The sequence below is a fragment of the Octopus bimaculoides genome, chromosome 29 (genome assembly GCF_001194135.2).
Source record: "Octopus bimaculoides isolate UCB-OBI-ISO-001 chromosome 29, ASM119413v2, whole genome shotgun sequence".
NCBI classification, from domain to species: domain Eukaryota; kingdom Metazoa; phylum Mollusca; class Cephalopoda; order Octopoda; family Octopodidae; genus Octopus; species Octopus bimaculoides.
The window spans coordinates 515202-527559 of record NC_069009.1 but is presented as its reverse complement, the minus strand read 5'-3'; the positions used below and the strand labels follow the sequence as shown (position 1 = coordinate 527559).

Sequence of the window (12358 nt, the reverse complement as noted above, 5' to 3'; positions counted from 1 at the left end):
AATTTTTATTAAAGGCTGTTGTTTTGCACATGCGTCGTTGCTACCAGCTTTGTCTCTTCCTGTTTTTTTTTTTTATGTTTAGCCCTGAGACAAACCAAGCAGACACGACAGGTACGCTACATTGTTGTACATCTCGATTCCATCATGGTCAACTTCGGTATCATCTCTAAGATCTAACGAGTTTTTGTATGACCATACATTGACATCGTGGAGGCGCAATAGCCCAGTGGTTAGGGCAGCGGACTCGCGGTCATAGGATCGCAGTTTCGCTTCCTGGACCGGAATGGTATGTTGGTGTATAACCTCTCGGAGTAAAGTTTAAAAAAGTGTGACACACTGATATTCACATTTATAGTATTAGATATGCATACATACACACGCATATGAATATACATACGTGTGTGTGTGTATATATATATATATATATATGTAAAGCACACAGCATAAACTATAAAGTGGTTAGAATTAGGAGAATACATCTAAAGGAACCCAAACAAATCAGACTGGAACCTAGTGCAGTATTATGGCTTGCCAGCTCATGTCACAGCTTATGCCAGCGTATAAACAAAAATATCACTAAAGGAGCACCCACTACACTCTCAGAGTAGTTGGCGTTAGGAAGGGCATCAAGCTGGAGAAACTCTGCCAAATCAGATTGGAGCCTGGTGCAGCCATGTGGTTCACCAGTCCTCAGTCAAATCATCCAACCCATGCTAGCATGGAAAGCGGACGTTAAACAATGATGATGATGATAATAACGACGATGATGATGAAAACACAACATGAGCAAAACCAATTTCAGTTTAATCTTTTATTCATGTCACACTGTCCCACACATGTCAGCATATAAAAAAAAAATATCACTAAAAGAAGAAGATGGCGACGACAACAAAACCAATTTCAGTTTAACCTTTTATTCATTATTCGCATTTCTTTATTCTGTCATAACAAATTCCTGAAAAATCCAGCATGACCATCTTCAGAAATCAAAGGCATTGTTGTGTTGATATATTTCTATATATACAAGACATTCAGGTTGATATTCATGAATTTGATGCTGACAATGATAAAATTGAAGTTCATTGCATCAAATTTGAAGAAATGAAAAAAAATCCCTGTCTCTTAGAACAAAAATAGTGGTAATTGTAGTCATGTTGTAATTCCTTACTGAATTTAATGTTGACATTGATGAAATTAAAGTTTAAAACATGAAATTTGAAGAGACAAAAAAAATTCCTGTCTCTTAGGAGAAAAACTAAATGTAACTGTAGGCATACAGTCACGCTTGTTTGTGTATACTCACATGTGTTCTGAAGTGGGATTTTTGAGAGAATGATTTACCACAGGTATCACAATGATATGGTTTTCCCCAGTATGAATGTATTTGTGTTTCGTCAAACTATCATTTTGAGAGAATGATTTACCACAGATATCACAATGATATGGTTTCTCTCCTGTATGAACGCGCTCGTGTTTAGTCAAATGACTGCTTGCAGTGAATGATTTACCACAGATATGACAATCATATGGCTTCTCTCCATTATGAATACGTTTATGATTAGACAAGTGACTATTACAAGAGAATGAGTTACCACAGATATCACAATGATATGGCTTCTCACCTGTATGAATACGTCTGTGCCTTTTCAAGTTACTGGCATTAGAAAATGACTTACCACATATGTTACAGTGATATGGCTTCTCTCCTGTATGAATACGCTGGTGTTTAGTTAAGACACCTCTTTCTGAGAACGATTTGCCACAGATATCACAATTATATGGTTTCTCTCCTGTATGAACGCACTGATGTTTAGTCAAGTTACTGCTTGCAGTGAATGATTTACCACATATATTACAATGATATGGCCTCTCTCCTGTATGAATACGTTTGTGACGAGTTAAACTGCTATTTTCAGAAAATGATTTGCCACATATATCACAATGATATGGTTTTTCCCCAGTATGAATGTATTTGTGTTTCATCAAACTATAATTTTGAGTGAATGATTCACCACAGATATCACAATGATATGGTTTCTCTCCTGTATGAACGTGCTTGTGTTTAGTCAAGTCACTGCTTGCAGTGAATGATTTACCACAGATATTACATTGATATGGCCTCTCCCCTGTATGAATACGTTTGTGAGTAGTTAAACTGCTATTTTCAGAAAATGATTTGCCACATATATCACAATGATATGGTTTTTCCCCAGTATGACAACGTCTGTGACTACTCAAATGACTATTACAAGAGAATGATTTTCCACAGATATGGCAATGATATGGCTTCTCTCCTGTATGTGTACGTTTGTGACTGGTCAAGTGACTTCTTCGAGAGAATGATTTTCCACAGATATCACAATGATATGGCTTCTCTCCTGTATGTGTACGTTTGTGACTGGTCAAGTGACTTCTTCGAGAGAATGATTTTCCACAGACATCACAGGAAAATAGTTTCTCTCTTGTATCAGGGTTTTTAGATCCAGTTAAAGTATCCATTATGAGAGAATAATTTGTCTTTCATATCACAAAGATATTTTTTTTATTTCTATGAATATGTTTGTGTTCAGTTGAGTTACTATTTTTAGCGAAAGATTTAATGTGGTTTCCTTCATGTGTGATCTTACTTAAATGAGCAGGTGAAAACTGTCAAATGCTTCAAAGTTATACAAGCTTGTAAAGCAATAACATCCTCTAAATTCCAAACAGTGAAGACAAAAAAAGTATTTCGCTGTTGTTTGTCATAGACATTATTCATATAAAAGTGGTTGATATATTGATGAAGGCTCCTTATAAATATATCGTCTTCCTTTAGTTGATAAAAATATCAATGAAATTTCTTTGATGTCAAACAAGGTGGGATATTCTGAAATAGAAAAACAAACAGGAAGATAAAGCGTATAGAAAAACGACATAAATATTGTTTGTGAAAATGTTCCTGAATATAACAAGACAAAAATAACCATTGCAGAGTTAATGATGATAAAAATAATGATGATGTTTATTCTGTTGTTTATGAGGCATTGACAAAATGGCAAGCTGACAAAGATTCCCTTTAAGGTTATACTAATAATTGTAATGATGATGATGATTTTAAAGGTACCACTAAAGCAGCACGGTCCCGAACGCGCAGTCGCGCTAGCTAGTCATGAGTAGTCGATCCTAACCCTAACCCTAAACACGTATTCATTTGCACACGCGGGTTAGGGTTAGGGACAGGGTTAGAGCTAGGGTTAGGGTTAGGGTTAGGATCGACCACTCAAGACTAGCAGCGCGGACGCGCGACCGGGACCGTGCTGCTTTAGTAGTACCCCCACTTTCAATGCCCCATAAACACCATAAATTAATTAATGTGGTATTCTTCAATCGGTTTCCTCTCATTTTAGTAATTATTTACGCCAATCGCATGCAACAGTCGATGATAGGATTTCAAGATATTATTTAAGACTAGGAAATATATTTCCTAATGTTGTGTTTTTGCTTCGAAAAACTTACTGTAACATCGAGAGATTCACATAATTCTATTATTTACATAATCATTAGTAGTAGTATTATCACCATAACAGCTTTAAAGGAGGTCTTTGTAAACTTACCGTGTTCAGATATGAAATGCGACTCAGTGATCGGTAATTAAATACACTAATTAATAATTGAGTAGAACTGTATTGTAGAAGTTACTTCCCTTCATGTGATTGTATTTCTTTAATTCTTTACTAGATGGCGATACTGACTTGGTTTGTTCCACACCTGATTATCTTAACAAAGTGTTCTAATTTTCGGTCCTATTCAAGAAGAGGGGTCCCGGTGCGCGCATCCGCGCTAGCGAGTTGTGACAAGTCGATCCTACGACTACCTAGCGCGAGTGCGCGTCATGCGCAAAACATATACAACGGTTTTTTCTAAAGAAAGTAAATAATTTTTTTACACCAAGTAAATAATTTATTTAAACAAAGTAAATAAATTATACACTACCTGTTTTTTTTGATAAAGAGTCCATTAAAAAGTCGGTCTTTCAAAATCTACTGGTTGTTCAGTGGTATCAGTACAAGTAATTATCTTTTGCGTAACCCCTACCAAATTGGTGGACTTGGGCACATCATAGAAATAGATGAATCTATGATGTGCAAATACAACGGAGGATGGGATAAGAATAGGTTTTTAGTCTTTGTACCTGACCGTTCTTCTACTTATTAAGAAAATTACAAAACCAGGGACGATATTCTGATTGTTGGGGTGCGTAAGAGTAAGATGCGGGAAGATTCAACAAAAAAAAATTATTTACTTTGTTTAAAAAAAAACCCTCATACATGTTTTGCACATTGGCGCTAGCTAGTCGTTGTAGGATCGACTAGTCAAGACTGGCTAGCGCGAGTATGCGAGTGTTTGCACTGGGACCACTTTTCTTGAATAGTCCCCTAATTTTCTAATCAACGACCGTTTCCAACGCACGAAGAAACCGCGTCGCTGACCCCAGAAGGAAGATGCCATCTTTAACCTGTACTTTTGTGGAGCTTCCTATCCATTCCTGACCTCATTTCGTCTCCTTTCCTGTCATTTTTCTTCCTCTGTGTGTCACTCTAATTCCTCTTCTGCTCCCTTTCGTAATCGTCCATTCGGTTGGGTCGGAGGGCGACGTACCCTTTCAGATGTACGTCGGGTGATGGGGCCGGTCTCTCCCTCCCTTTCGTCATCGCAAGACCTAATTACCCTTGGAATATCCAACACGTGACGTGACATCCCATCCACTGAGACGTTATTCACAGCATCGATGGCAGTAACCCTTTCTATTTCACACTGCGTTGTGCCTCGTGTACGGCTCCCATAAGACATAAATAAAAATAACCCGGAACAATAGTATGTTGGTATTTTTTTTTTCACTTCACATACAAATAAAAATATCGCTAAAGGATGATGATGATGGTGTCGATGATGACGACAATGGTGAAAACATAATATAGACAAAGCCAATTTCAGTTTAACCTTTTATTCGTTATTTGCATTTCTTTATTCTGTCAACAAATTCCTGAAAAATCCAGCATGACCATCTTCAGAAATCAAAGGCATTGTTGTGTTGATATATTTCTATATATACAAGACATTCAGGTTGATATTCATGAATTTGATGCTGACAATGATGAAATTGAAGTTTATAATATGAAATTTGAAGAGATAAAAAACCCGGCTCTTAGCTGAAAAAATACTAGTAATTCCTGTTGTCTTGTAATAAATTATCATACTGATATAGTCACGCTTGTGTGTGAATACTCACATGTGTACTTAAGTGGGATTTTTGAGAGAATGATTTACCACAGATATCACACTGATATGGTTTCTCTCCTGTATGAACGCGCTTGTGTTTAGTCAAGTCACTGTTTGCTGTGAATGATTTACCACAGATATCACAATGATAAGGTTTCTCTCCAGTATGAATACGTTTATGATTAGACAAGTGACTATTACAAGAGAATGATTTACCACAGATATCACAATGATATGGCTTCTCACCTGTATGAACGCGTTGGTGATTCGTTAAGTCACTACACTGAGAGAATGATTTGTCACATATATCACAATGATATGGTTTTCCCCCACTATGAATGTATTTGTGTCTCATCAAACTATAATTTTCAGAGAATGATTTACCACAGATATCACAATGATATGGCTTCTCACCTGTATGAATACGTCTGTGCCTTTTCAAGTAACTGGCATTAGAAAATGACTCACCACATATATTACAGTGATATGGCCTCTCTCCTGTATGAATACGCTGGTGTTTAGTTAATACACCTCTTTCAGCGAATGATTTGTCGCAGATATCACAATTATATGGTTTCTCTCCTGTATGAACGCGCTTATGTTTAGTCAAATGACTGTTTGCAGTGAATGATTTACCACATATATTACAATGATATGGCCTCTCTCCTGTATGAATACGTTTGTGAATAGTTAAACTGCTATTTTCATAGAATGATTTACCACAGATATCACAATGATATGGTTCCTCTCCAGTGTGAATGCACTGGTGTTTAGTCAAGTCACCCCTTTCAGAGACTGATTTACCACATATATCACAGTGATATGGTTTCTGTCCTGTATGAAGCAGTTTGTGTTTAGTCAAGTGAGCATTGTCAGTGAATGATTTATCACAGATATCACAATGGTATGGCTTCTCTCCTGTATGAATGCGTTTATGACTAGTTAAAGTACTATTTTCAGAAAAAGATTTACCACAGATATCACAGAGATATGGTTTTTCCCCAGTATGAATTCGTCTGTGACTAGTCAAGTGAGTACTTCTTGAGAATGAATTACCACAGATATCACAATGATATGGCTTCTCACCAGTATGAATACGTTTGTGTCTAGTTAAAGCACTACTTCCAGTAAATGATTTATCGCATATATCACAATGATATGGTTTTTCCCCAGTATGAATACGAATGTGACTAATCAAGTGACTATTACAAGAGAATGATTTACCACAGATAGTACAATGACATGGTTTCTCTCCTGTATGTGTACGCTTGTGAATAGGCAAGTGACTTCTTCGTGAGAATGATTTTCCACAGACATCACAGGAAAATAGTTTCTCTCTTGTATCAGGGTTTTCAGATTTAAGTAAATTATTCATTATGAGAGAATAATTTGTCTTTCATATCACAAAGATATTGTTTCTTTTATTTCTATGAATATGTTTGTGTTAAACTATTTTCAGGGAATATTTTCATGCTATGTTTCTCTCATCTAAATGAGCAGGTGAAAACTGTCAAATCCTTCATAAAGTCATCCAAGCTTGTAAAGCAATCACCTCCTCTAAATTCCAGACAGTGAAGACAAGAAAATATTTTGCTGCTACTTGGCATAGATTATATTTGTATAAAAAGGCTGACGTATTGATGAATGCTCCTTATAAATATATCGTCTTCCTTTAGTTGATGTAAGCTGATAAAAATATCAAAGGCACATCTGAATGAAGAACTTTCTCTGATGTCAACAGGATGTGATATTCTGAAACAGGAAAAAAAGCAGTAAGATAAAGAGTATAGAAAAATGACATAGTAATTCAACAATGCAAATGTTACAGCATCAACTGTCATCCATTTAGTGCCTATGCTTACATGGGTCAGAATATGGTATGCCTGGGTGACTGCCAGTCTTTCATAAAAAAATTTGCCTGCATTTGTGCCTTGGTGAGGGAACTTTCTAGGTGCAATCTCATGGTCACTCATAGTCAAAGGGGATCTTTACCCTTTTCCCTTACTAGCTATTAGTAACCACACTGGTCCTCTACAAAAACCTGCACCACCTTCTCGTAGATTATTCTCTTGTCCACTGGCATGAAGCTGACCCCACCCCCACAGGATTTGTAGTTCTGCGAGGCACATGGATGTTAGACATAGATGTATGATGACAATGATTTATATATTTTTTGTGAAAACGTTCCTGAATATAACAAGACAAAAATAACCATTGCAGAGTTAATGATGATAAAAATTATGATGATGTTTATTCTGTTGATGATGACAATCAAAGCAATGGTGGACATGATTATAAGCAATTTAGAACTATTGTTTTTATATATATGCATGTATATGTGTGTAGATAGTAGACTGATTATATATTTCTTTCATTATTTTATCGCAGCATACATGTTGGAAATTTTACTTTCTGAAAGTTAAAAGGAAACAAAGTTTTTGTGAGATTTGGCTGTTATTTCTAGCATGTGGATAACCTGCTTGAAGGCCGTTGAATCTGGAGGGGGAGTTGAGGTAATTTTTTTTTTTTTTTTTTTTTTGATTTTCGAAACAATTTATGAAGGAAGTGAAAAATAATGAAAATGAGGGGAAAATTGAAATTTTGAAGTTGCGATTTTAGCCAATTTTTTTTCCTGAATCTGAATATTCAAAGCCGAAAAAGTGGGGGAAGGGGTCGGGTTATGTGTCCACTATGTGCGCCGTTATTTTATTCATACTGAACCTAATAAAGTCGACCTCTGCAGACAGTCCTGACTTCAAATACGGCCGAAGTCGACTTTACCTTCCATCCTATTCCGGAAATGCGGGGATCTATGTAATCGAATTCTCGCTCAGCTCAACAACTGCTGCCCCTGTGTCAACATTTAAAACCATCATCATCATTACAATTATTAGCATAACCTCAAACGAAATCTTTGTCAGCTTACCGTTTGCCACATAAACACTTGGACAACATAAAATTAATGTGCTATTCTTCAATCGGTTTCCTCTCATTTCAATAATTATTTACGTCAATTTACTCTCATTTCCTTTATATCACAAGAAACAGTCGATTAGAGGATTTCAAGATATTATTTAAGACGAAGAAATACGTTTTTCTAATGTTATTACGTTTTCGCCTCGAAATAGTTACTTTAACATGGAGAGATTCACATAATTCTATTATTTACATTATTAGTAGTAGTAGTATTATTATTACTATTACAGCCTTAAAGTAAATCTTAGTAAACTTACCGTATTCGGATATACAGAACGAGTACCTGATCGGTAATTAAATACACTAATTAATAATTTAATAGAAGTGTATTTTAGAAGTTACTTCCCTTCGTATGATTGTATTTCTTTATGTCTCCAATAGATGGCAATAGTGACTTAAAATACTACCTTAACACACTTTCTTGTAGGCAAGACAAAGAATGATAATGAATCTATAACGTTGATTAAGTATGGATGCATTTCGAACTTGAATTGAAAGTTAATTTTATTTACTGTTGAGTATTTCAAAATATGCACGCGATCAGGCTCATCGTATACTATTTTACTTGTTTCAGTCATTTGGCTATAGCATTATACGTTTGTCACACTCCAAAGATTTGGCTGCTATTTCTAGCACGCCCTGCTATTTGCAATAAACGACCCAAAATACCTGTTATGTGGTATCAGGGCGTGCAAGAAATAGCAGCCAAATCTTTCCTTTTTCTGGGGAAAGGTGCCATTCGTTGAAAGCGTGCGAAATAACTGAGAAGAGAAAAGACAATTCCACGAAACAAAACTACATTGGTGGGAAACTCAGATTTTTCCCTGTAACACCCAACCAGTCACAAGTAGTCTAGTATATATTACACACACACACATATATATATATATATATATTTTTTTCATTTTCCTATTATTTCTCCACGTGCGGTTAACACAACCCCACTATTTACTGACTAAAAATATATATATATATGCATATATAGATAGTAAATTGATTAGCATTAGGAAGATCATAGAACAAAAGAAACCCAGACAAATCAAACTGGAATGATTATGATGGTGATGATGATGAAGAAAATACAAAACATACAAAGCCAATGTCAATTTAATCTTTCGTTCTTTATTCCCATTTCTTAATCATTTCATAATAAATTCCTCAAAAATCTAGCAGAGTTCTCTTCGGAAATCAAAGTCATCGCTGTGTTGATATATTTCCATAGATATACGACATTCAGGATGATATTGATGAAGTTGATGTTGACATTGAGGAAATTGAAGTTGATAATGTCAAATTTGAAGAGGAAAAAAAAAAAAACTGCCTTTTGCAGACAAGGTAGTCACACTTGTGAGTGAACACTCACATGTATACTCAAGTAGCTTTTTCGAGAGAATGATTTACCACAGATATCACACTGATATGGTTTCTCTCCTGTATGAATACGTTTGTGTTTAGTCACGACACTCTTTTCAGAGAATGATTTACCACAGATATCACAATGATATGGTCTTTCTGCAGTATGTGTACGTTTGTGTCTAGTCAAATGACTACTATAAGAGAAAGATTTACCACAGATATTACAATGATATGGCTTCTCTCCTGTATGTGTACGTTTGTGTTTAGTCAAGGTACCACTATCACAGAATGATTTTCCACAGGTATCGCAAAGATATGGCTTCTCTCCTGTATGTGTACGTATGTGACTAGTCAAGGTACCACTATCAGAGAATGATTTACCACAGATATTACAATGATATGGCTTCTCTCCTGTATGTGTACGTTTATGACGAGTCAAAAGTTTACTTTCAGAGAATGATTTACCACAGATATTACAATGATATGGCTTCTCTCCTGTATGTGTACGTTTGTGACGAGTCAAATGATTACTTTCAGAGAATGATTTACCACAGATATTACAATGATATGGCTTCTCTCCTGTATGTGTACGTATGTGACTAGTCAAGGTACCACTATCAGAGAATGATTTACCACAGATATCACAATGATATGGCTTCTCTCCTGTATGTGTACGTATGTGACTAGTCAAGGTACCACTACCAGAGAATGATTTACCACAGATATCACAACGATATGGCTTCTCTCCTGTATGTGTACGTCTGTGTCGAGTTAAGTGACCACTTCGAGAAAATGACACATCACAGATATCACAATGATATGCCTTCACTCTTGTATGTATAAGTTTGTGTCTAGTTAAGCCCCCATTTTGAGAGAATGATTTACCACAGATAATACAGTGATATGGCTTCTCTCCTGTATGAATACGCTGGTGTTTAGTTAAGACACCTCTTTCTGAGAATGATTTACCACAGATATCACAGTGATATGGTTGCTCTCCTGTGTCAGTATTTTTTCCTGTAGTTAATTCATTCATTATGAGAGAATTATTTGTTATACATATCGAAATGATAGTGTTTTTTTCCATTTTTAAGAATATATTCTGTAAATGTGTGCTGTTGAGTCACTATTTTCAGAGAATAATTTACTGCTATGCTTCTTTCACCTGTGATCTTACTTCTTCTTTCACCTGTGATCTTACTTCATATCCAAAACAGCCAATGTCAACTGTCAACTCCTTTGGAAAGTCATCCAAGCTTAATTAACCTGTAAAGTGATGTTGCAGTCAATTCTATCATCCACAAGCAATATATTCCTGTTGTTTCTCATAGGTTATATTTATATAAAGAGGTTGATGTATTGATGAATGCTTCTTATAAATATATCGTCTTCCTTTAGTCAATAAAAGTTGATGAAAATATCAGAGGCACATCTGAATGAAGAAATTTCTTCTACGTCAACAGGATGTGATATTCTGAAATAGAAAAAAGAAGCAGAAAGATAAAGCGGATAGTTAAACGATATGATAATTCAACATTGCAAATATTACAACGCCAACACTGACATCCATTTAATGACTATGGTTGAATAGGTTGGAGTTTACTGAAGCATGGGAAGTTTTACACGTCTGTATAAAGATGAAACATTTTTACATTTCTCTTAAATATTTATCTGTTTTTCTCCTTTTTCTTTCTTTCCTTTCACTTAGAATATTTGCCTCACAATTGGAATGCTGTGGTTTCAATATCCAGTGGCACACTGTTTCCCCAAGCCATTTCATTTCACTTTGCATCAGTCTACTCAGGCGGCAAAGAAAGAGTTTTGTCACATTCTGTGTTATACTGAATCTCCCTAATAACTATGATAAGTGTCTGCCATGTCTGTGGAATACTCAGCCATTTGCTTGATAATTCCATGAGCAGGCTGTTTGGCTGATTGGATAAGCTAAAACACAGAGTGTCAGTTACTGTTTCACCCAGTGGACTGTGGCCATGCTGGAATATTTTCAAGGGTTCAGTCAAAACTAATCAACTCCAGTATGTATATTTAAGCTTGGTACATATTCTATCAGTATCTTCTGCCCAACCACTAAGTCATAGCAATGTAAGCAAACTAACACTCATACTCAAGTGGTGGGAGTCAGCAGTGGGGCAGACACACACACACATAACTGTATACCTGATACACTTTCCATGTACCAAATCCGCTGACAAGGCTTGAGTTGGCCCAGATACCATATAGTGGGGATGAACACAAGAACACTTGCTTCAAAAATAACTACAGGTTTCAGTATCCTTTAGTTATTGTTTCAGAAATATTTGGCTGCTATTTCCAGCAGCTTGTGTAACCTATATAGAAGCTCCTTTACTGAACAATTGTCATCATTTTAACATCCACTTTTCCATGCTTGAATGGGTCAGATGGATTATATTAGCCTCCAAAGCAACACTCTCTTCAAGAGAGCATTTTTCTCTTATCTTCACCGACATTTCGACCGATAGAATAAGTACTAAGCTCACAAAGAATAAGTCCTGGGGTCGATTAGCTCGAACAAAGGCGGTGCTCCAGCATGGCCGCAGTCAAATGACTGAAACAAGTAAAAGAGTAAAAGGCTAAATTATAAAAATGTACTCCGTGAATGAATCCAAGCGAATAAACAATACCAAGTGGTTAGAGAAATTTCTCGGTCCAGATGGACTATATGTAATCTGAACTTTCCCCCCTTATTATTTTTTTTACGGAATCCCACGTTTTAGGCTATGGAGAT

At 36.0% G+C, this 12358-nt stretch overlaps 2 protein-coding genes across 2 annotated transcripts in view; both read right to left on the bottom strand.

Annotated features, from left to right (window-relative positions):
• Window positions 1-796: 796 nt before the first annotated feature.
• On the bottom strand, window positions 797-8918 carry LOC106880324 (zinc finger protein 850). Its single transcript, XM_052977806.1, is given in 5 exon segments — window positions 797-1368; window positions 1371-2517; window positions 4708-4816; window positions 5247-7011; window positions 8493-8918. Coding segments are annotated over 4 exon segments (2733 nt in total). The 5' UTR covers window positions 6635-7011; window positions 8493-8918; the 3' UTR covers window positions 797-1279.
• Window positions 8919-9337: 419 nt separating this feature from the next.
• The window catches only part of LOC106876532 (zinc finger protein 208), a 22498-nt gene continuing 19477 nt past the window's right edge, over window positions 9338-12358 (bottom strand). Inside the window, exon 3 of the mRNA XM_052977805.1 lies at window positions 9338-10714. Coding sequence (XP_052833765.1) covers window positions 9575-10714 — 1140 coding nt within the window. The 3' untranslated portion in view covers window positions 9338-9574. The remainder of the gene's footprint in view (window positions 10715-12358) is intronic.